Source organism: Odontesthes bonariensis, chromosome 18 (genome assembly GCF_027942865.1).
Source record: "Odontesthes bonariensis isolate fOdoBon6 chromosome 18, fOdoBon6.hap1, whole genome shotgun sequence".
Classification (NCBI taxonomy): domain Eukaryota; kingdom Metazoa; phylum Chordata; class Actinopteri; order Atheriniformes; family Atherinopsidae; genus Odontesthes; species Odontesthes bonariensis.
Genome location: NC_134523.1, coordinates 27,600,563 through 27,626,874, shown reverse-complemented (window position 1 = coordinate 27,626,874; position 26,312 = coordinate 27,600,563). Strand labels below are relative to the sequence as shown.

Here is a 26,312-nt window from a genome sequence, read left to right as displayed (position 1 = left end):
GAAGTTAAAAAAAGTTGAGGAAAATTTAGTCATAGACAAGAAAAAATGTAGCCTGGCGACGCCATCCTACGTACTTCCGCCCAAAGATTTTGGCTCCGCACATAGTCTGGCCAAATCCCCCTACCTCGGTTCGCTCAGTGTTTTGCCAATCAGCAAACAGTTGCGAGTGGTGACGCAGAACTCACGCGCGGAGTCCATTGTAGTCCATATAATTGTAGTTCAACCGCAGCGGAAATAAACATGGCGACGGAAGAACGCTAGAAGCTATCCATGAAGTTGTCTCAACTCTGGAGATCATTACACAATTAAAACGAGAGCAAGAGGAATGCCTCGTCAATTTTGTTAGTGGCAAGGATGTCGTAGCTCTCCTTCCAACTGGCTTTGGGAAAAGTTTGATTTATCAAATGGTACCGGTATAATGAAAGCGGATGTGGGAAGCGTGATTCGCGAGCTAGAGCCTCGCGAGAGTAAGCATGAACCTCGGCGCATAACCAACGTCATTTCTAAACATTATCATTGGTTAAGGGAACTCCGTTACTCCAATAAATTTAAGTTGCTGGGTAAGGTCCCGCCCTCCATGGAAACGGATTCCTCTTGGGTTTTCCCAGACTGTTTGACAGAGTCAACAGTCGGCTTTCGCCCAGGCTAGAAAAAATGGGGATTTATACATGAAATAAAGTTCAAATAACAAGATTGTTAAAAATCTTCATTTTTTCTGTCAAAATGTCTGCAAACATCTTTAGTTTGATTTTCCTTTAATGATGGAAATATGTTTCAGATGAAGCTGGAGTGTTGTTGCACCTAGGTATCTTCAGAGGAATGTGTTTTTTCTTTGTTTAACCACTTAACTCTGAGCCATGAACCATTCAGGCAGGAAAAAGGCTCCTAACTCAAGGGATGATCCAGTGTTGTGTCCACACAGAACAGACAACTTAGCAAAGAAGCCATTTTAAACTGGATCTTTAGAAAGCTTGAAAACCTTTAGAAAACCTTAAAGAAAGGACAGAAAGCTCGTCTGAGAGGGTTCAGGCTGTGTTGGAGGAGAAAGGAGCTCAGAGCAGATATTCACTTTAAAGCTGCTCAGAACTGAACTAACTCTGGTTCTGCCTCAGATTCTGGGTTTAGATCCATGGCTCCCAGCTCCCTGAATTGAATTAAGCGGGTATAGAAAATAAACTGATGGATGCTTCAGTCAATTGCTGCACCCATTTCCTGTTTTCTTGGAAATATATAACGAAACGAGGGCTGGATCTAGCGCTGCAGATCAGTGGATAACAGCATCAGTTGCTGCTCGTTTCGTAACGTTCATACAAAAATCTGCATTTTATTTCTTTTTTGAACATTCTGTTTATTGGGTTTTTCCGTATTCAAGACAAGTATTTGAATAACTCATTGTGAACATATTTTCAACCGATATAATACAATAGGATCATAACATAAAATAGGCACACAAAAACAAAAAAAGTAAATAAATAAATGATATAATAAAACAAATGAAGAGGGTTACCCTTACCCAAAACAAAAAAAAGTTCATAAATAAATAAAATAATAAAACAAATGAAGAGGGTTACCCTTACCCAAAACAAAAAAAGTTAATAAATAAATAAAACAATAAAACAAATGAAGAGGGTTACCCTTACCCAAAACAAAAAAAGTTAATAAATAAATAAAACAATAAAACAAATGAAGAGGGTTACCCTTACCCAAAACAAAAAAAGTTAATAAATAAATAAAACAATAAAACAAATGAAGAGGGTTACCCTTACCCAAAACAAAAAAAGTAAATAAATAAATAATATAATAAAACAAATGAAGAGGGTTACCCTTACCCAAAACAAAAAAGTAAATAAATAAATAATATAATAAAACAAATGAAGACGGTTACCCTTACCCAAAACAAAAAAAGTAAATAAATAAATAAAATAATAAAACAAATGAAGAGGGTTACCCTTACCCAAAACAAAAAAGTAAATAAATAAATAATATAATAAAACAAATGAAGACGGTTACCCTTACCCAAAACAAAAAAAGTAAATAAATAAATAATATAATAAAACAAATGAAGAGGGTTACCCTTACCCAAAACAAAAAAGTAAGTAAATAAATAAATAATATAATAAAACAAATGAAGAGGGTTACCCCTACCCAAAACAAAAAAAGTAAATAAATAAATAAAATAATAAAACAAATGAAGAGGGTTACCCTTACCCAAAACACAAAAAGTAAATAAACAAATAATATAATAAAACAAATGAAGAGAAGTACATAGTGAAAATATAAAAGAAAAGCCAAATAAAATATAAATAGTTTCTCTAGTCAGCAGCTAGATCTGGTTTTGGTGTGGCCCTTCAGTCAACTTGTCAGATGCTCAGTCAGATTACCCCATATTCCCTCAAATTTATCTGGTCTTTGTTTTAGATTGTACATTATTTTCTCGTTAGGGATACAAGAGTTCAGTTCACTAAGCCACAGAGAGGGTGGGGGCGGTTGTTCGCTCTTCCATTTAAAAGCTCTGTATGGTTGGCTATCTTCAAAGCATTCCTTGTGAATCTGATTTTCAAATCTGCATTTTTCAAATAAACACACAGCTGCACAAAAACCACGTGGACTTTAAGGCGGCCTGGTGTTCTTTGGACCTTGAATGATGATGTTTCACTTTTAAATCAGCCATGTTATATCAGTTATTATGATAATTAGGATTTTAAAAGAATGGTGTGCTCTCAGCTGGTAAAACCTATCATTTAAATTCGTCTCGTAGCATTTAAACAGCAGGTTTTCTGTTGATATTGCAATAATATTGGTACCTTGGATGCTTTTGGTGGCTGTAATCCTCATGAAAATCAGATATTAATACAGCCCCAAGCTTTTAGAAGTAGAACAAGAAGTTTGCATCCCAACAGTTTGACCAGACTCAGGGAGAGGACAAACACAGCGGGCAGCTAAAACGCACAGAACTGCAGTTTTCTCTCCTCTGGAGTGCTCACCAAAGGTCCTGCATGTGGGCATGTGTAAAAAATCCATGGCTGAAAACGCTGTGCTGCAGAGAAACACACAGTAAGAGGCTGATTCAGCACTCCAGACTCCAGCTCGTGTTTGATCCGAGCAGAATCCAGGGTGGCAGAGGAAGGTTTCTCTCTAAAGAAACAAGGTTTCCTCTCCCAAACAGACCAGGAGAAACTCATCCATGCATGCATCTCCAGCAGACTCCATCACTGTAACGTTCTTTTAACTGGACTTCCCAAAAAGAGCATTAAACATCTGCAGCTCATCCAGAACGCTGCTGCTGGAGTTTTAACCCGGACTAAGAGATCTGAACTACCGAAGCCCTAAACGGCCACAGGTACATACATTTTATTCCATCCATTTTCCTGTGATAACGAGATAATTTATTCGTGATCGAAATAATTATCTCGTTATCTCGAGAAAACCATCAGAAAAAAGTTTATACGTACCACGTCCGCTCTGGGCTTCCGTACTGAACACGTCACAGCAGCTTTAAAATCTTTACTCTGGCTTCCAGTCAGTCACAGAATAGATGTTAAAAGCCTGCTGATGGTGTACATCTGTGATCTGTTCAGAGAATATAAAGCCAGCAGAGCTCTTAGATCCAAGGACTCAGGTCAGCTGGTCCAGTCCAGAGTCCAGACTAAACACGGAGAAGCAGCATTTAGCTGTTATGCTACAAACAAGTGGAACAAACTGCCAGTGGAGATTAAACTTTCACCAAATGGAGACATTTTTAAATCCAGCTTAAAAACATTTCTTTTCTCATGTGTCTATGCATGAAATCTGCACGATATCTTTGAACTTATCTGGACTGTTGCTTGTTTTTAAATTCATTTAAATCATTTTATTTGTTTCTCTTTATATTCTTTTATGTATTTTAATGCTTCTTCCACTCCCTGCTGCAATGCTTTTATTTTATGTAAAGCATTTTGAACTGTTCTGTACATCAAATGTGCAACAAATAAATTTGATTTGATTTGATGGTTTGATGACGGCACCTGACACTTCAACCTCTTTCAGCCTCTTTCCACCTGAGAAGGTGCGCCAGTTTTCATGACAAAATGAAAAGAAAAGCTTCTGCGTCTCTCGCCGTGAACCGTCGGCGGCGTGCAGGCATTTCTCCGTAGCAACAGGCAGACCCGGTTTCTATGGTTATGGTGTCCCTTCTGCATTTCTTCCAGGACTCGAGCATGTGGGCGCTGCTCAACCTACAGCAGGTGCTCCACTTAATCACCACAAACAGAGGAGCTCACGTCTCCTCTCAGAGGTGCAGCAGCATCGCCACAGACGAGGCAGCTCCCTATGGAAGCCCGTTTCCGCCACTTAATAAAAATAAATTTAGAAATACTATCGCATAGATACTGAGTCATAATTATGACTTAGTATCTCATAATTTTGACTTAATATCTCATAATTATGACTTAGTATCTCATAATTTCGACTTAATATCTCATAATTATGAATTAGTATCTCATAATTTCGACTTAATATCTCATAATAATGAATTAGTATCTCATAATTTCGACTTAATATCTCATAATAATGAATTAGTATCTCATAATTTCGACTTAGTATCTCATAAATATGAGATAGTATTTCTAAATCTATTTTTATTAAGTGGCGGAAACGGGCTTCCATAGCTTTCAGACTCAAACTGAGCACCAAACACCTGCAGATAACTGACCAGTGGAGATGCAGACTGCAGGTGCTTGTTGGCGTTCAGCTTTGAAAACCTCCTGAGAGGCAGCTTGAAAGGGGGGGGGGGGGGGGGGGGTCAGTAAGCAAAGGATTTAGTTTTAAGACCTTTGAGCTGAGTGAATAAAGCAGACAGATGATGTGGATGATGATTTAATTCCCAACTTCTTATTCCGCTCCTCCCTGTTTTTTAAAAAAAACAATCCTTCTTTAAGTCTCTGCTTCCGTCTCGGTGCTGAGGCTGAGTCTGCCTGCCGTTGCTACGCAACAATCCGAGTAAAGAGAGTCATTACTGGATAAGTCATTAAGTTACGGCAGTAGTTCAGGCGAGGCGTTTCAGACCTGCAGACATGATCTGACTCTCAGTTTACCGCCTCAGCAGAACAAAGTGTGATGGCAGGTTTTCCGTCACTCAAAGTGATGAGTGGTTGTGACAGCTGATGATGAGTGGCTGCCAGGCGCTGATGTAAAGCAGCATCACGGAGGCTGTTCCCCTTCCTGGTCCCCAGAGTCTCAGAACCACACCCAGGCCTCAGATCCCAAGTGACCCCTACAGCAGTCTAATTCCATTTCCTGCTGCCAGCTGCCCTGAGTGATTACCCTGACCGACTCCATTCATGAAGGAGCAGGGGAGGAGGCGGGGCCACGGGCAATGAGTGTGCGTTTCACAGGCGAGCGTTTCTGCAAGGGGTGCACATTTTATCTACCAGCCTGAGAGCTTTACGTGTGAATCCGTGTGTTGTTCTTTATCGCAGGTTTGATTATATGTCTGCTGGAGTCCCCGGGCCGAAAGGGAAAAAAACCATAACAACAAAACAGACGCCAATTAAAGCCCCTACACTGGAAAAAATGCCCCTTCAAAAAAATAAGTTAAAAAAACAACAAATAAAAAATGTTTTTGCTTGAAATAAGCAAAAAAAAATCTGCCAATGGAACTAGTGAAAATCGGCTTTTCAAGATTTCTTGAAATAAGATTTGATATTTGGGACTTTTGAGTTAAAAGTGATCTTGAAATTAGCTTAAAAACCTCTTCAAATGAAAAAAAAAGCTTGTTTCATGTGATATGTGACTCAAAACAATTTGTTTTCAAGAGTTTTCATTTTACAAGATATTCCAGATGTATTGTCTTCAAACAAGTCCCTATATCTGGCTGAAATAGTACTTGTTAGGCAGTTGTGTCTTATATTAAAGGGGAACTGCGGTATTTTCAACATTAAGCCTCTTTTCTGAGTCGTCTGCAATGTTTTAGAACCCCCCTCACCGCTTTTTTGATGTTTACTGCTGTCTCCGGTATTTGCCTAATTTTGATTCTTCTCAACCTGCTTCAGAATGGCAAGTCATGCGCATGTCTAGAAAGGTCCGTAAAAGCACAATAAACGTCTGTGTTCAAAATCATCAACTCACCGGAGTGGTTACTGGTGTGCACTGGTAATCCATATCAAATTTCGTTGCGAAAAGCTGCTTCTGTCGTCTTTTATTTGGCAGCTCGTTCATGCTCGCACTATTTTCTTAGCAGTGGCGGAGTAATATCAACGAACATCCAGTACAAAATGTCAATGTCAACCAGTGAGGGGCCTTGTAATATTAATAAAATAATAAACTATCGCAATCGTGGGCCTACATTAATGTACTGTTAGATTATTTTTAGAAAAAATACCGTAAATGAACGCGCAGTAGGTAGCCTGCTGTAAGCGGCATGGTGGGTCACACACGTCAAAACGACAGCGAAGTGCACATTTTCAAGATGAAGGAAGAGTTGCGTGATGCTTGAAAACAGATCGGTTAATAATACACAATTTATTTATTAATGTTTCGCATATGAGACGTAACCTGCAACTAGTCTTAATGCTTTGGGAAGGATTCAATCGACTATGTATAGCAACGGCTGTAGGTATGTCTCAAAGGTTTCGCTGCTGCCTGCTCGAGAGTGATTTTGGCAACACTAAGCCCTGCATAGTAGTAGGACTGCTGGGTTCGTGGATTTCGGTCTGTTGATTGAGAGAACCATGGGGTTTGCGTTTCATGTATTTTAATTCTTAAAGACCTTTCTGTCTTTATATTGTGTATGTTGGCATCAGTGGCTGTGGCAGTACAGTGGCCTACATTGGTGTGTGTGTCAGTGTGTGGTTTTTATCTCGGGCTACGAGCCTTGTGGAGGTTACCAGCAGTGCTTTGCAAGCAGCAGTCCTCTGTGGTCGGACCTTTTGTAGCTGCGCTGAACCAAATGTAGCATTGATTGTGCTACAATTAATATTCTAAGGGCGTTTTCCCGACATAACGGCAAGATAAGGGTTGACAGGTAGCCTGTGAGGGGGCCCCAAAAAAATGTAGCCCCGGGGCCACGGGTGTTGCTAAAGCGCCCCTGCTGGGGACAATGACAAATACAAGACCTAGGCTGTGTTCGAAACCGCATACTACATCAGCCGGCCTGAAGCTGATTTCGCTTAAGCTCTAAACTCTGTAAACTTTAGCAACATTTGAAATATTTTCAGGCGAGAAAGTAGTCGTTTAGATCCCCAACGTGTTGAAAATCTGACAAAATACCGGCTATTTACAATTTTGTTCCCACAAATTCGACGCTACTAAAGCTAGCCGCAGTTAGCAACGCACTTCCGGTTATTTTCACAAAATAAAATACCCGTTGCCTTTTATCATAGGGAAAGCCATTACGATACAATTGGTGCTTTTGTTTTGAAAACAGGAAGTGAACCTACCCTCGTTATAGCTAGCTTGAAACTGCCGTTTTGACAGGAAATGAAGATCGGCGACGTCACGTTACATTGCATCTTGGGTAGTTTGAGTATGAGTAGTAACCTCATGATGCATACCCAACATTTCAGAGAATATAGTATGCATCCGGGAACGTAAAAAAAGTTCAAATTAGTATAAGTAGTAGGAGAAGTATGCGGTTTCGAACACAGCCCTGGACTAGAAAACTAAAACCAAACATGAGCCAGAAAACCAGAACATGAAACAAACCAAAACATGATAAAACACAAAACCAAGAGCTCAAAAACATGGGGAAAATTTTTTTGTGCGTGACAAAATCCCATTGAAATTCCACAATAAACCAATTTATTTGTTTGGCTAAAAGTTTCAGTGATGAGAGAGTCCCATTTTCGCACTTTGATCCCTGTAAAAACTCACCTTTTACATTTTTTTTGTTACCATAAAACGTGGTTTTAACGTGATTTTGCGCTGATTCTTCATCATTCAGTGAATAAGCTAACTGACAGCAGCTGACACTGGCCTTCCCTGTTTGCTTTTTGATGCTGCACTTTATTTTGCTCTCCTAATATTGGAGTAATTCAGCCATAAGTCTTAAAACCAGAGAGCAAACATGAAGGTAAATCACAGATGATCTCAGGTGGTGAGCAGAGTTAGCTCCTGGCTCCCAACCGGCTAATTCACAAGCCCAATTTACTGAAGTTCAGCAAGAATAAGTGTAATCAGCTTTGAATTATGGTGATGTTATATGAGCACAGATTCAGCTCATCATTCTGCCCTAAAATGTATAATTTACCATCAAAATCTGTCTTCATGTATCTCTTCCTTTTTAATCTCGCAGTGGATTCTGTTTCAGTTCGACTCACATTAAAAACTTACAACAAATGTCCAACAAATCTGAAGTAAACCCTTTTTTTTTTTCCAACTTAGAAGGACAGCATGTGTACAGGGATTTCTTAAGATTTAAAGAACGATTGAATCAATGTCTCTTCACTTATGTTACCAGGGAAACTGGATGCACTATTGACATCTCTCAGAGCTAATGTTTGCATGCTAATAATAAAAATGTGGTCTGACCACTCAAAATCAGAGACTTACTCCTGCAGGTTAAAGAGGAGAGAAAGCATCCATCACATTTCAGCACGCACCATCTGGGATGGTATGTAGGCACATTAGTGCACGTGGCGTGAAAATCCTGCAGATCTGCGTAGGCGCTGTTTATTAATGCCAATTCATCTACAGGTTTGGAAGAAAACACATGCTGCCATTCAGAAAAGGTCTTTTTCAGGGAAGGTGTGTAAAGGAAGCCAACTGTTGAGCTGCCTAAATCCTGAAGACATTAACCTTTCAAACACCGGCTCCTGGAGACTTACAGGGATAGTTCGCCTCTTTTAACATGAAGCTGTATGACATCCCATATCAGCAACATCATTTATGAACATGTTCTTACCCCCTGCTGCGTCCTGTGAGCAGAGTTCCAGCCTCATTTTGGTGTTGTTGAAGGTAGTCCGGCTAGTTGGCTGGGGTTTAAAAAATAGAGCGTTTTGCTTCTCAAAAAAATATGCGTTCAACAGAGTAATACATTTGCATCACAAAATCATTCTCCAGGAAAAAGTCAGACCTCACAATCTCTTGGCCCTATATCGCGGCCTACTAAGTTTCCAAACTACATTTTCTAAGAAAGGCCGTGGGGGGCAACAGGTGGTTTGATTCTTGCACTTCCGACTTAATTTAAAAAATATATGTAATTTATTTCCAACAAAAAATACGAACAAAACAATAACTAAAAATCTCTTACAACTTAGATGAAAAACGAAAGTTAACTTAATCTGATTTTACGAGCTCAAAAAGTGGTCAAAAAATCATTTTACCAAAACCTCCCGTCTTCACAGCGGACATCTGACCAACAAAAAGCTCCTCCAACACGCCCCCCCGGTGTGTTCTTAATCTCTCTGATTAATGGGAGGGTCTGAAAGTTACCAAAATAATCTAAACAACTTCAAATATAAAAGTTAATCACAGATTTTGATTCCAAACTAACTAAAGTATATTCTAACTGCCCAAAGAAAACTAAATTGATAGAACTTATGATTTACAAACAAAAATGGCCACAACGCACTATTTTCTCTCCCTTCGTATCACTGCCTGCCGACAGCCGCGCCTGTTACGGTGTTTGCTGCTCAGAAGCAGGGGACTGCTCGGTCTGCACTTTGGTCTGCACAGCAGGCAGTGATACGAAGGGAGAGAAAATAGGGCCAAGAGATTGTGAGGTCTGACTTTTTCCTGGAGAACCATTATGTGATGCAAATGTATTACTCTGTTGAACGCATATTGTTTTGAGAAGCAAAACGCTTTATTTTTTAAACCCCAGCCAACTAGCCGGAACTACCTTTGTCAACACCAAAACGAGGCTGGAACTCTGCTCACAGGACGCAGTCAGAGACTAAAGGCCGCTTCTCCGTCGCTATCCGAAAATCCGTCTCCGTGGTCACGGAGAGGCTCTCCGTCCTTTGGAAGTTCTCCGTCGGGCTGTCGGACACCCAAGGCAGTTCACCTCCCGATCAGTAGGTGTCGCTACGCTAAACGACCCAATCTGGCGACGTCTATGGTGAAAGTCGCTGATTGATTGTTTACCTTCCGGCTCCCTTCCACTCCTCACAGTGAACGATGGCGACCGAGAGAGAAAGACTGTTGTTGGAGTTGGAGCTTGTTGATGTTGAAATGCAAATAATTTTGACCAAATGTTGACCGGCACACAGTAAACTCTTTCAGAAATGGCGGTGTTGTTGTTCTGAGAGGAAGGAGCTAAACCGGAAAAGGGATTCCGGAAATGATGCTGTTAGCCGACCAATCACAACCCTTGCGGTCTCCGTGAGTCTCCGTCCCCTCGACGGATAGATAGATAGGAATGTTGGCCGACGCACGCAAGAGACGGAGAGCGTCTCCGGGAGGGTCTCCGTAGGCGACCATAAATCAGCCTTAAGAAAATGCTCATAAATGATATGGGAAATCATACAGCTTAGTCAAAAGAGGCGAACTTGGGGGCGGTCGGTGGCGCAGTGGGTTAAGCAGCCGCCCCATGTACAGAGGCTACAGTCAAGATTCAGATTCAAGATTCAGGATTTATTGTCATTTGTACAGAGAGACACTGGGTCATACTGTACATTGAAATTCTTGAAGTTCTCGCTGTAGCTGGCCCCGGTTCGAGTCCCGCACCGAGCGGCCCTTTGCTGCATGTCTCCCCTCTCTCTCTGCCCCCTGATTCCTGTCTCTCTCCAACTGTCCTATCATTAAAGGCATAAAAAGCCCCCAAAAAATGTTAAAAAAAAAAAAAAAAAGAGGCGAACTATCCCTTTAAAGCCTGTTGTTAAAAGACGAGCCGATGCAACACAGGAAAGCATGAGTCTGTCACAGTGCGTCATGCTGCTGGAAACAAACTAAAGAGGAGCAGAGATCTGTCAAAAGACAATCAGATTTCTAATTTATGCAATCTGAAATGTCCTTATTCATTATTATTCATTTTAATTCGACACAGGTTTGTTTGATTTAAATTCCACCCTGTGTCCCGACATGTGGCGGGGGTTGACCTTTGAGAACAGAGATAATAGTCCAGCACATTAAGATGAGATCAAAGGGACTATTCCAGCTTCAATCCTTGTGGAAACATCTCAGATTTAATTTGAGATAATGTGGGTTCTGGTTTCACACATGTACGGTCTGTCGAATGGAAGAGATATTTTCCACCAAACTGGAGCTGGAAACACTAACATCCCACAGGGCGGGCGAGCACCGCGGGTCATGTTTTGATTTGGATCCGACTTTAATGTCTTCGCTGTTGTAAAAACCGACTCTCTTTGTCATCCTAAAGCGCTCTCTCACAGCTGTTTCCCCCGACGGCCCAACGGATGAATGTAGAAACCAAAAAAGTATCTCATAATTTCGACTTAGTATCTCATAATTATGACTTAGTATCTCATAATTATGACTTAGTATCTCATAATTATGACTTAGTATCTCATCATTATGAATTAGTATCTCATAATTATGAATTAGTCTCTCATCATTATGAATTAGAATCTCATGATTTTGACTTAGTATCTCATCATTATGAATTAGTATCTCATAATTATGACTTAGTATCTCATCATTATGAATTAGTATCTCATAATTATGACTTAGTATCTCATCATTATGACTTAGTATCTCATAATTATGACTTAGTATCTCATCATTATGAATTAGAATCTCATAATTATGACTTAGTATCTCATCATTATGAATTAGAATCTCATAATTATGACTTAGTATCTCATCATTATGAATTAGTATCTCATAATTATGACTTAGTATCTCATCATTATGAATTAGAATCTCATAATTATGACTTAGTATCTCATCATTATGAATTAGAATCTCATAATTATGACTTAGTATCTCATCATTATGAATTAGTATCTCATAATTATGACTTAGTATCTCATCATTATGAATTAGAATCTCATAATTATGACTTAGTATCTCATCATTATGAATTAGTATCTCATCATTATGAATTAGTATCTCATAATTATGACTTAGTATCTCATCATTATGAATTAGTATCTCATCATTATGAATTAGTATCTCATAATTATGACTTAGTATCTCATCATTATGAATTAGAATCTCATAATTATGACTTAGTATCTCATCATTATGACTTAGTATCTCATCATTATGAATTAGTATCTCATAATTATGACTTAGTATCTCATCATTATGAATTAGAATCTCATAATTATGACTTAGTATCTCATCATTATGAATTAGTATCTCATAATTATGACTTAGTATCTCATCATTATGAATTAGAATCTCATAATTATGACTTAGTATCTCATCATTATGAATTAGAATCTCATAATTATGACTTAGTATCTCATCATTATGAATTAGTATCTCATAATTATGACTTAGTATCTCATCATTATGAATTAGAATCTCATAATTATGACTTAGTATCTCATCATTATGAATTAGTATCTCATAATTATGACTTAGTATCTCATCATTATGAATTAGAATCTCATAATTATGACTTAGTATCTCATCATTATGAATTAGTATCTCATAATTATGACTTAGTATCTCATCATTATGAATTAGTATCTCATAATTATGACTTAGTATCTCATCATTATGAATTAGTATCTCATAATTATGACTTAGTATCTCATCATTATGAATTAGTATCTCATAATTATGACTTAGTATCTCATCATTATGAATTAGTATCTCATAATTATGACTTAGTATCTCATCATTATGAATTAGAATCTCATAATTATGACTTAGTATCTCATCATTATGAATTAGTATCTCATAATTATGACTTAGTATCTCATCATTATGAATTAGTATCTCATAATTATGACTTAGTATCTCATCATTATGAATTAGAATCTCATAATTATGACTTAGTATCTCATCATTATGAATTAGTATCTCATAATTATGACTTAGTATCTCATCATTATGAATTAGAATCTCATAATTATGACTTAGTATCTCATCATTATGAATTAGTATCTCATAATTATGACTTAGTATCTCATCATTATGAATTAGTATCTCATAATTATGACTTAGTATCTCATCATTATGAATTAGAATCTCATAATTATGACTTAGTATCTCATCATTATGAATTAGTATCTCATAATTTTGACTTAATATCTCATCATTATGAATTAGTATCTCATCATTTTGACTTAATATCTCATAATTATGAATTAGTATCTCATAATTTTGACTTAGTATCTCATCATTATGAATTAGTATCTCATAATTATGACTTAGTATCTCATCATTATGAATTAGTATCTCATAATTATGACTTAATATCTCATAATTATGAATTAGTATCTCATCATTTCGACTTAATATCTCATAATTATGAATTAGTATCTCATCATTTCGACTTAGTATCTCATAATTATGAATAAGTATTTCTAAATTTATTTTTATTAAGTGGCGGAAAAGGGCTTCCATAGATTTTCTAACTTTTTTTTACTTGAGAGAATGAGCATTGATCAAAGTTATTCAACATACATATATTTCTTATTTTCTTCCCCCCACCCCACTATGCTGCCCACCCCAAATGCTAGAAAAACTAGAAAAAAGTTACAGACATGAAAATATACAACATTAAAATACTAAAAAAAGACAATAATAATAAAAAATAAAAATAAAAATACAATAAAAAATAAAATAAAGAAAAAGTGGACATTCAGGACAGTACCAGCAGGCTATTTGCTTTCTTTAGTTGTCACTACACCGGTCTTCTGAGGTCTCTGAGGCTTCATTCCCGTTTACTTTTCAGTCACGTGGGAGGGCTTCAAGCTTCTCAAAATAAGATAAAAGTGGGGCCCAGGTTTCATGGAGAAGTTGATTCTTAACGCTTCATCTCAGAGGAATTCATCTGATAGCTGTGAGACCACTCCTGGATACGTCCACTCTTATTGAATTAGATTAAACGAGGACGGAGTGGCTTTGGCAATCGGATTAATATTTCATCAAGAAGTCAGCTTATTAAAGCTATTTAATTACATTATTGAGCTGAGAGGGAGTGAGGGTCATGTGGAGGATAATATCAGCCTGCTGGTGGTGAGCGCCTCCAGGGACAGAGGCTGCACAGCACCCGTCTCTGCTCACTGTGAGCAGGGGATCATCCATCATTTCCATCCCTTTATGTAAGCTCACATTTCACTCTGCTGCAGCTGGACTTCTTCGCTTTTTCTGATTGAGACAGCGGTGGAAATGCTCCGAGGTTTAATCTTTATTTTCGCAGATTCGCGGGGGCAATTAGACGCAACAGATTAGCAGGAGAGCTTTTCCCAGGGGTCTGTTGATTCTGTCTCTCTTTGTTTGCTTTTGAACATCTGCAGTCAAAAAAAAAAAAGTGGAAAACTGAGCTTCGGTGCTCAACCACAAAATCTAATTACACCCCCTGTGGTGTTAACTTTTAGATCTAAACAAATCCGAGCGAAGGGAATACATTACTTCATCATGTCGGTATTGAAATAAACAGAGATTCCTTTGTAGTTCGTCACAGAGTCACGCAGCTGTTGCCATTGTGAGGCAGAGCTACAGCTTTGTCAGCTGCCATTCACTGAAATACCGATTCTGGCTCGATGGACGGTGAATGCAACAGATCCTATACAATAACAGCAATTCTGTTTGAGGCCTGAGCGACGGTAAACAGGCCCGTCAACACACATGTCAACATGCTGACATGTCTGCTGGAATTCGCCACGGAAGCGGCAGCATTAGAGGCAGCAGAAAACAAAAAACGGTGGGTTTGAATTCGTCAAATTAAGCTCCTGTATTCCAGGAGAGAATGTTTCACCCTTAAAAACTCATTCTGTCAAACCAATCTCTGCGTTTTTAACCTGATTCTTAACTGTTTATATGCATCCAAACACGATGCTAACACACACACACCAAGGCAGCTTTTTACCATCTCAGAAACATCAACAGAATCAAAGGTTTCCTCTCCCAAACAGACCAGGAGAAACTCATCCATGCATTCATCTCCAGCAGACTCCATCACTGTAAAGAGCATTAAACATCTGCAGCTCATCCAGAACGCTGCTGCTGGAGTTTTAACCCGGACTAAGAGATCTGAACACATCACAGCAGCTTTAAAATCTTTACTCTGGCTTCCAGTCAGTCACAGAATAGATGTTAAAGCCTGCTGATGGTTTACAATCTGTGATCTGTTCAGAGAATATAAACCCAGCAATGCTTCTTAAACTCCCTGCTGCAATGCTTTTATTTTATGTAAAGCACTTTGAATTGTTCTGTGCATGAAATGTGCTACAAATAAATTTGATTTGTTAAACAGTCTGCAGAGAAATAAAGGAAAAGGAATCTCCTCAAATCCACAATCCTCCAAACATACAGATGAAACAGGTTAATGCCAGGCCTCAGCAGCCTGAGACAGAGACTGTCGACACGTCTGTGCAGATAAGTCAACAGAATTAAACTCCAGCAGGTGGAGAGAAACACAAAACATCAAGTGTGGTCATTAGAAATAAAGCCTGCTTGATTTCTGTAAAGCAAAAGAAGCTGCAGCGCAGCGTCCTCTGCCACGAGTCAAACACACGCAGCTCACATGGTTGGAGGTTATTTCACTTTGTTTGCCTCACAATTATCACAACAGGACATCCAATCATTTCCACCTTCGTGCTTTTTCACGGTAATAAATTCAGAATATTGAAAAGCTCTGCATTGTGTTGTGGGACCTGATGTCTCATGATACCTGCGATAAGAATTCCTCTGAATTGTTTAACAGCAGATGCATTTTTGGGCTGAGATGCAGATCTGAAAATATACATATTATATTTGTATTAAAAATGCAGAGAAGGATTTTCCTCCCATCATCTCTACTCGGCCTGTTCGAGGAGGGGATCTCAGGACTGTATAAACGTTCTGATCCAGAACACATTTCTTTACAGAACTCCAGAAAAACAGGAAATAGTTGCAGTTATTTATTGGAACATGTTCCAACATGAACATAAACCCAGAGTCTGAGGCAGAACCAGAGTTAGTTCAGTTCTGAGCAGCTTTAAAGTGAATATCTGCTCTGAGCTCCTTTCTCCTCCAACACAGCCTGAACCCTCTCAGACGAGCTTTCTGTCCTTTCTTTAAGGAGTCTTCAGGAATAGTTCTCCAGGCTTCTTGAAGGACATCCCAAAGCTCTTCTTTGGATGTGGGCTGCCTTTTGTTCCGTTCTCTGCCAACATGATCCCACCCTGCTTCAGTAATGTTGAGCTCCGGGCTCTGGGGAGGATTCATCCCTCCATCAGACCTGCTGCCACTGATTTTCAGCCCACTTCTTGTGTCCTTTGGCACAGCTCAGCCTTTTCTCCCTGTTTCCCTTCCTTAAGAACGGCTTCCTGACAGCCACCCTTCCATGGAGCCCATTTCTGATGAGGCTTGGGCCAACAGCAGATGGATCAGCTGAAGGTCCAGATGCATCTCTCAGCTCCTGTGTCAGGTCTTTGCTGGATTTTTTCCTCTTTCTTAAGGACATCACTTTCAGATCCTGTTCATCTGCTGTAGATAGTTCTTTAGGCCTGACACTTCTTCTTCTGTCCTCCACTTGTCCAGTTTCCTCAAATGTTTTAAGGACACACTGCACACCATGCTGAGATATGCCAAGTTTTCAGCTAACAGCTCTTTGGGAATCACCTTGTTGCTGCAGAAATCCTGTTTTCTGTCTGTCACACTGTGTTATCTTTGCTGTTTTTCACACATGCAGCTAAAGAAATGGGAACAAATTATGTGTCTCTGTGACAGGCTGCTGGTAACAAAGTTCCTAAAGATCCAGTTTAAAATGGCTTCTTTGCTAAGTTGTCTGTTCTGTGTGGACACAACACTGGTTCATCCCTTGATTTAGGAGCCTTTTTCCTGCCTGAATGCTTCATAGCTCAGAGTTAAGTGGCTTTACAAAGAAAAACGGTACAAGGACTGGACTGAAAATGAGTGAAAAAGCAGAAAATGTCCAAAGATAAACTTTGAAAGACCTTCAGAAAGCTGGAGAACTGTTGATCAGGAAACAGAAAGAAATGAGGACTGGATCAACACTTGCACAATATCAGATGAGGAGGGGATCTTTGCGTCCTGACAGAAGAATTACAGCAACCGAAAACTCTTCTATGTGTGAGAGAGAGTTGTGTTGCAGCAGACTTGAATAAATGTGAGGTTCTCCTTTGAAAAAGGTCGATATAAATCAAGAAGTTGCATTAGCTGCTGGAAATAAAAAAGAGACATAAAAGCCACCGATTAAAGGACATCGCAGGCAGGATTTATAAGCCCTCTCTGAGTGTTTTACACTCTCTCTGTTCATGAATTCAGCTGAGCACTTCCAAATCCTCATCAACCGCTGAGAAATGCGAGCAGGATTCCAGCGTCGGGCTGGAGCCTGTTCTCAGACTGATGGAGCCGTACAAGTTGGCAGCATGTTTGGAATAAGCAAAGGCTTTCCTCCTCATCATCTCTCCCTTCCACAGAGAGACCATGAGCAGCGTGGACAGCAGGACGCCCCCGAGGGTCAGCAGACACAGCCCCGCTATGACACAGCGGTCCAGATGGGCCCCCACCCCAGCCTTCTCCCGCTCCAGACGCTCCATCTCGCGGGCGGACACCAAGTCCGGGTCCACGCGGACGTCCCTGGGCACCGTGTATGTTATAGCGACCAAAGAGATGCCAGTGACCAGGCACGTCACGGCGATGATGAAGCCGTAATCCACAGATTTCCCCGAGCCGTCGGAGGAGAGGTCGTCATCCGACAGCAAGTAAAGTTCCGGGATGTCCTCCTCCTCCTCCTCCTCCTCCTCCTCCTCCTCCTCCTCCTCCTCCTCCTCCTCGTACAGCTCATCTGAGGAGCTCTGAGCCAGCCGGCAGACTTGTGAGCTGGTCTCCATCAGTTGCTCATCCTGACCACCTGCCTCGTGCTTGCAGGTGAAAGATGTTTCAGTTTCCTCTTCCGGCCGCGGCGCTGTCCAGGTCTCTGTCCGTGGTGCTGAACCCTCTCCTCCTCCTCTGGGATGAGGCGACTGTCCGCCGCCGCCCCAGGTCTCTGTCCGTGGTGCTGAACCCGCTCCTACTCCTCTGGGATGAGGCGACCGTCCGCTTCCGCCCCAGGTCTCTGTCCGTGGTACTGAACCCGCTCCTTCTCCGCTGGGATGAGGCGACTGTCCGCCGCTGCCGCCGCGGCCGCTCTTGGTGTTACTTTGTCCTTTTAAGACCGGGGAGGTGTCTCCGACAACGGATTGATCAAAGTAAAACAGTTCCAGATCAGCCATTTGAGCATGGACTGGGTTTTTTCCCCGGCTGTTAAGCCCATGCGTCCGACTCTGTCAGTGAGACACACACAGATGAAAATATTCCGAAACTCTCTGAAACGCTGCGTGACACTCCGACTCAAACTTCTTTGCATATCCGCGCGTGAAAGCTTCCCACTTTGGAGTGCGCTGCGAGCATTTTTAAATCGACGCTCCGCAGGATGCACATTGGCTCATCACAGCGCTGTAGAATTAAAGACGAAACGAAACAACCCGGCTCACTTTTCCGGAGCTCCCAGTGACCGAGCGACACGATAATGAATCTAACAGCACGCGCTGTGCTCCAATAACAGGCTGTTAAGCATCGACCCGCGGTGTGCTGAGCACCTCTGCGTCTCCCCGTGGCAGCTCGAGTCCCCCGACTGATTCTGCTCCTTGATCAATTAGAGGGAAATGTTCGCAGACCCCGCCCTCAGACTACGCCTGCACGGACCCGCCTTAAAATGTCTCATTACGGAGCCAACTTCAGCGCGCACACACATCAGAGGAGAGGCGGGACGACTCAGCGCGGTGAGCGAGCCAGCAAAGACGCATTTCATCACCACTTTCTCACACGGACCTCAAAAGTTACTACAGTTGTTCAGGAGGATAACATGCAGGAAAATTGGGGAATTTAACTCAAAACGTGTCAAAACAATCCAAAATATCAGCCTAAATTTTTACTAAATTTAATCTTGGTCCACCCAAGAGGTATTTATGTGTTTTAAGTATGAAAACAGCAAACATTTCATCAAGTCATTATCTCAAATTTTATTTTTATCTGTGATGAAGTTATTCTTATTTTATTGATTACTCTTCATATCTGATGCAGTTGCTGTTGTGAAGCACTTTGGTCAGCTGAGGTTGTTTTAATGTGCTATATAAATATATTTTGACTTGAATTGAATTGAATTGAAGTCTGTGTAATGAACTGAATGTGGTTCAGCTGTTGGGCACATTTCCAGGGAGAGGTCAGAGGTCAGAGGTCAAACAGTCCCAGAAGGGATCGGTGGCTCTTTGGGGAGTTGAAGTTGAAAGATTTCACGGTGCAAATGCAATAAAAACACATTTAATTTGTTGATTAATTTGAACCTTTTGTTTAACCAGAGACAAGACCAGAAAAAATGCTTTTAAAAATTTTGATTTAACAACTTTATTGTATTGTAGAAAACAGAACAAAAAGTAGAATCTGATGCATCAACACTCAGTAAAAGCTGTTTAGAGTCATGTTTCCCATCGTGTTCCACCAGCTTCCTCCTAATGACACTTTTTAATGGATTGGGGAACTGAGGATATGGATTGTTGCAGTTTTTCACCCCCACACCATCACAGACGCTGGCTTTAAACCTTTCTCTGAGAACAGCCTGGATGCTCTTTCTCGTCAGTTTTTCCCAGCAGCAGCTGAAATGTGGACTCATTTGCCCACAGAACACGTGTCCACTGTCTTTCTGTCCATCTGAGCTGAGCTGGTGTCCAAAGAACTGGGCCGTGTTCCTGCACAGAGCTGATATATGGCTTCCTCCTGGTGTGGTGCAGCTGTAGCTCACATTTCTGGATGCGGCCCTGGACCGTGTTGAGTGGAAATGGTTCTCCCAGCTCCTCCTGAGCCCATGTGGCTGTATGGATCATGGTGGCTGTATGGATCACGGTGGCTGCATGGATCACGGTGGCTGCATGGATCATGGTGGCTGCATGTATCGTGGTGGCTGTATGGATCATGGTGGCTATAAGGATCATGGTGGCTGCATGTTTCATGGTGGCTGTATGGATCATGGTGGGTGTATGGATCATGGTGGCTGTATGGATCATGGTGGCTGTATGGATCATGGTGGCCGTATGGATCATGGTGGCTGCATGTTTCATGGTGGCTGTATGGATCATGGTGGGTGTATGGATCATGGTGGCTGTATGGATCATGGTGGCTGCATGGATCACGGTGGCTGCATGGATCACGGTGGCTGCATGGATCATGGTGGCTGCATGTATCGTGGTGGCTGTATGGATCATGGTGGCTGTATGGATCATGGTGGCTGCATGTATCATGGTGGCTGTATGGATCATGGTGGCTATAAGGATCATGGTGGCTGCATGTTTCATGGTGGCTGTATGGATCATGGTGGGTGTATGGATCATGGTGGCTGTGTGGATCATGGTGGCTGTATGGATCATGGTGGCTGTATGGATCATGGTATGGTGGGGTTTGAGAAGACAGAAAGGGGGGGAGGGGGCCGCGGCGGCGGCGGCGGCACTGTAACACCATTCAAAGGATATCTGTTGGAACAGGGAAACACGAGTTAATGACCACAATAATATCACATATACATAAAGAGAGTAAAGTGAGGAAAGGTGTGACAGATGAGGCCCCCCAGCAGTCTAGGCCTATAGCAGTTAACTATGGGATGTTTCAGGATTACCTGAGCCATCCCTATTCAAGGTAAACACAAGAAACTTGTGCTAACGAAAAAATAAATAATAAAATAAAGGACCAGACTCAGTGAGTAATTCCCTATACTCCCTATATAGATCTGCTCCTCACACCACAACAACCATCTTTTTACAGCCACAAGCTACCTCAGCCTCTCACCAACTGCACACCAGTCACAGCGGGGTGGGGATGCAAACCCTGGTTCGGGTAGGGGGAGAAATAAAAGAGGTAAGATAAGCGGGAATGGGATTCAAACCCTGGTTTGGGTAGGGGGTAATGAAAGTATAGAGGGTGCCAGAGGTGGAGGCAGGACAAGACACACTAGCAGATACACTATCAGATTCAACAGACCTAACTATAAGCTTTATAAAAAAGGAAAGTTTTAAGCCTGGTCTTAAAAGTGGAAAGGGTGTCTGCTTCCCGGACATTTACTGGCAGCTTATTCCACAATAGAGGGGCCTGATAACTGAAGGCTCTGCCTCCCATTCTACTTTTAGAAACTCTGGGAACCTCAAGTAAACCTGCAGTTTGGGAACGAAGTGCTCTGTTAGGAAAATATCTTGCAATGAGATCTTTAAGATATGATGGAGCTCGGTCATTAAGAGCTTTATATGTAAGGAGAAGAATCTTAAATTCTATTCTGAATTTAACAGGGAGCCAATGAAGAGAAGCTAAAACTGGAGAAATATGATCTCTCCTGTTAGTTCTCATCAAAACTCTGGCTGCAGCATTTTGGATCAACTGAAGGCTTTTCAGAGAATATGTGGGACAGCCCAAAAATAAAGAATTACAGTAGTCCAATCTTGAAGTAACAAATGGATGAATTAGTTTTTCTGCATCACTCTGAGACAAGATGTTCCTGATTTTAACAATATTACGAAGGTGAAAGAAGGCAGTCCTAGAAACCTGTTTTATATGCGAGTCAAATGATAAGTTCTGGTCAAAAATAACTCCAAGGTTCCTCACTGTAGAACTAGAAGCCAAGGAAATACCATCTAGAGTAACTATATAGCTAGACAATTTCTCCCTGAAACGCTCAGGTCCAAAGATAACGACTTCAGTTTTGTCTGAATTTAGAAGCAGACAGTTCTGAGTCATCCAGGTCTTTATGTCTTTAAGACATGCTTGTAGTACGACCAACCTATTGGGTTCATCTGGTTTTATAGATAAGTACAACTGAGTATCATCAGCATAGCAATGGAAATTTATGCCATGCTGTCTAATAATGTTACCTAATGGAAGCATGTATAAAGTGAAAAGAATCGGTCCAAGCACAGAACCCTGAGGAACTCTGTGACTTACTCTGGTGTGTGAGGAAGATTCTTCATTTACAAGAACAAACTGAAATCTATCAGATAAATATGACTTAAACCAGCCTAATGCAGTTCCTTTAATCCCAATAACATGTTCAAGTCTGTGTAATAAGATACTGTGATCGACCGTATCAAATGCAGCACTGAGATCCAACAGGACAAGCACAGACACAAGTCCGCTATCAGAGGCTAAGAGGAGCTCATTGGTAACTTTCAGCAGTGCAGTTTCTGTGCTATGATGCACTCTGAATCCTGACTGAAACTCTTCAAACAGATTATTTCTGTGTAAATGATCACAAAGCTGAGCTGCAACTATTTTTTCAAGAACTTTAGACATAAAAGGGAGATTGGATATAGGTCTATAATGAGCCAACACTTCTGAATCAAGAGTAGGTTTTTTAAGTAAAGGTTTAATTACAGCAACCTTAAAAGTCTGAGGTACATATCCTGTCAACAAAGACAGATTGATCAAATCCAATATGGAAGTGTCAATGGGAAAACCTCCTTGAACAGTCTGGTTGGGATTGGGTCTAAAACACAAGTTGATGGTTTAGAAGAGACTATTGCTGTTGTTAGTTCAGAGAGATCAACTGGGCAGAAGCCGTCTAAATACAAATCAGGTTCTAAAGATACTTCTAAAGCTGCTGTACTTGATGATACATCACTGATAATAGTGGGAAGGACTCCATCAATCTTCTCTCTGATAGAAACAATTTTATTGATAAAGAAGCTCATGAAATCATCACTGCTGAGAGTTAAAGGAATACCTGGCTCAGCAGAGCTCGGACTCTTAGTCAGACTGGCTACAGTGCTGAAAAGAAACCTGGGATTATTCTTATTCTCTTCTATCAATGATGAATAATAAGCAATTCTAGCTTTACGAAGGGCTTTCTTATACATTGTTAAACTATCTTTCCAGACTAACTGAGACTCTTCTAAATTAGAGGAACGCCACTGTCTCTCCAGCTTTCTTGCAGTCTGCTTTAAAGCACGCAGCTGTGAATTATACCAAGGAGCCAACCTCTTCTGACTGATTACCTTCCTTTTCAGAGGGGCAACATTGTCCAGTGCTGTACGCATTGAAACTATAGTGCTGTCAACAAGAGAGTCAAGTGCTGCTGGAGTAAAGTTTAGGTATTCGTCCTCTGTCATATCTGCACATGGCAGTGAAGAAAAGGATGATGGAATTAATTCTTTAAATCTGGTTACAGCATCCTCTGATAGACACCTTCTATATGTAAATTTCTTCTCAGAAACTGTATAGTCAAGTAATGTAAACTCAAAGGTTATCAGAAAATGGTCAGATAAGACAGGGTTATGAGGGAACACTGTTAACTGTTCACTCTCAATGCCATAAGTCAGCACAAGATCAAGGGTGTGATTAAGGCAGTGAGTCGGTCTGTGAACACTCTGAGAAAATCCAATAGAGTCTAATATAGAATTAAAGTTCATATTCAGGCTATCATTTTCAACATCTACATGAATATTAAAGTCACCCACTACAATGACTTTATCTGTACTCAGCACTAACTGGGATAAAAACTCTGAGAATTCAGACAGAAACTCAGAATAAGGGCCAGGTGGACGATACACAACAACAAACACAAGAGGTTTCTGTGGGAAAAACTGAGAATCAGAGATTCAAAAGAGCTCAAACTAATCTTGGGTCTGGGACTGATGAGTAACCCTGATCTGAAAATAGCTGCCACTCCTCCTCCTCTGCCTGTGGTTCGAGGAACGTGAACATTTAAACAGTCAGAGGGAGTTGCTTCATTAATGCTAACATGATCCTCCTGCTGCAGCCAGGTTTCTGTAAGACAAAATATATCAATATGATGATCACAAATCAACTCATTCACTAACAGAGACTTCGAAAGGAGAGATCTGATATTCAGCAAACCACATTTAATAGTTTGATGTTTTTGTTCAGTTAAAGTTTTTGTTTTAATAATTTCTTTTTGCACAAGAGGATTTGCTCCTTTTGTGTTAATCGATTGGGTGAGTAGCAGCAGGTGGGAAGCTGCAGAGAAGTGTGTAAGACTACAACTCTGCATCCTGGTCTGAACCCTGGGTTGTCATGTTTTAGGGTGGCAAATAAATTCATCCATATTTCTAGAAATGAGAGCTGCTCCTTCCAAAGGGGGATGGATGCCATCTCTCCTCATCAGACCAGGTTTTCTCCAGAAAGATTGCCAATTATCTATGTAGCCCACGTTGTTTGCTGGACACCATCTAGACAACCAGCGATTGTAGGACGACATGCGGCTAAACATGTCATCACTGGTCAGATTTGGCAGGGGTCCAGAGAAAACTACGGAGTCCGACATTGTTTTGGCAAAATTACACACCGATGTAACATTAATTTTAGTGACCTCCGATTGGCGTAACCGGGTGTCATTAATGCCGACGTGAATAACTATTTTACCATATTTACGTTTATCCTTAGCCAGCAGTTTTAAATAGGATTCTATGTCGCCCGCTCTGGCCCCTGGAATGCATTTGACTATGGCCGCTGGTGTCTCTAATGCCACGTTTCTGACTATAGAGCTGCCAATTACCAGGGTTTTGTCCTCAGCGGGTGTGTCGCTGAGTGGGGAAAATCTGTTAGAAGCGTGGACAGGTCGATGGTGAACAACGGGCTTGACTTTAGAGCTATGCCTCTTCCTGACAGTCACCCAGCCACGTTGTAATCCTGGCTGCTCAGGTTCTGCTAGGGGGAGGCTAATTGAGCATGCTACGCTAGGTGGCTCCACACTGGCAAAAGGGACCTGGCTCGCTATCGGTTGATTTTCAACAGTGCAGAGCCGAGCTTCCAATTCAGATAACCTCGCCTCCAAAACTACAAATAGACTACATTTGTTATATGTACCATTATCGCTAAAGGAGGCAGAGGAGTAACTAAACATCTGACACACGGAGCAGGTGAAAGCAGGAGAAGGAGGAAGAGAACCGGTAGCCATGCTACGCTAGAGAACCAGACACACCGCTAAAAAGTGAGAATAAAGATCTGTAGGAGTGTGTTAGAACAGAACGGTAAGCTATAGAGTTTAACTATGCAAAATTGTGTAAGTTATAGATCGAAATAAAGTGATTATCAGTACTCCAAGCGGAGCAAGAATATATGGCTTCCTCCTGGTGTGGTGCAGCTGCAGCTCCATTTCTGGATAAGCCCTGGACCGTGTTGAGTGGAAATGGTTCTCCCAGCTCCTCCTGAGCCCATGCGACTGTATGGATCATGGTGGCTGTATGGATCATGGTGGCCGTATGGATCATGGTGGCTGCATGTATCATGGTGGCTGCATGGATCATGGTGGCTGTATGGATCATGGTGGCTGCATGTATCATGGTGGCTGTATGGATCATGGAGGCTATATGGATCATGGTGGCTGTATGGATCATGGTGGCCGCATGGATCATGGTATGGTGGTAGCTGATATATGGCTTCCTCCTGGTGTGGTGCAGCAGCAGCTCCATTTCTGGATGCGGCCCTGGACCGTGTTGAGTGGAAATGGTTCTCCCAGCTCCTCCTGAGCCCATGCGACTGTATGGATCATGGTGGCTGCATGGATTGTGGTGGCTGTATGGATCATGGTGGCTGCATGGATCAAGGTGGCTGTATGGATCATGGTGGCCGTATGGATCATGGTGGCTGCATGTATCATGGTGGCTGTATGGATCATGGTGGCTGCATGGATCATGGTGGCTGCATGTATCATGATGGCTGTATGGATCATAGTGGCTGCATGGATCATGGTATGGTGGTAGCTGATATATGGCTTCCTCCTGGTGTGGTGCCGCTGCAGCTCCATTTCTGGATGCGGCCCTGGACCGTGTTGAGTGGAAATGGTTCTCCCAGCTCCTCCTGAGCCCATGCGACTTTATGGATCATGGTGGCTGCATGGATCATGGTGGCTGCATGGATCATGGTGGCTGCATGGATCATGGTGGCTGTATGGATCATGGTGGCTGTATGGATCATGGTGGCAGTATGGATTATGGTGGCTGTAAGGATCATGGTGGCTGCATGTATCATGGTGGCCGCATGGATCACGGTGGCCGCATGGATCACGGTGACCGTATGGATCATGGTGGCCGCATGGATCATGGTGGCATTATGGATTATGGTGGCTGTAAGGATCATGGTGGCTGCATGTATCATGGTGGCCGTATGGATCATGGTGGCTGTATGGATCACGGTGGCCGCATGGATCACGGTGACCGTATGGATCATGGTGGCTGCATGGATCATGGTGGCCGCATGGATCATGGTGGCTCTAT

General features: G+C 41.5%; 1 protein-coding gene across 1 annotated transcript; it reads right to left on the bottom strand.

The window, feature by feature from the left end:
• Positions 1-16,573: 16,573 nt before the first annotated feature.
• Positions 16,574-18,663, bottom strand: LOC142367830 (uncharacterized). The gene has a single exon (XM_075449853.1). The coding sequence runs from the start codon at positions 18,276-18,278 to the stop codon at positions 17,325-17,327; it is 954 nt and encodes a 317-aa protein (XP_075305968.1). The 5' UTR covers positions 18,279-18,663; the 3' UTR covers positions 16,574-17,324.
• Positions 18,664-26,312: the final 7,649 nt, after the last annotated feature.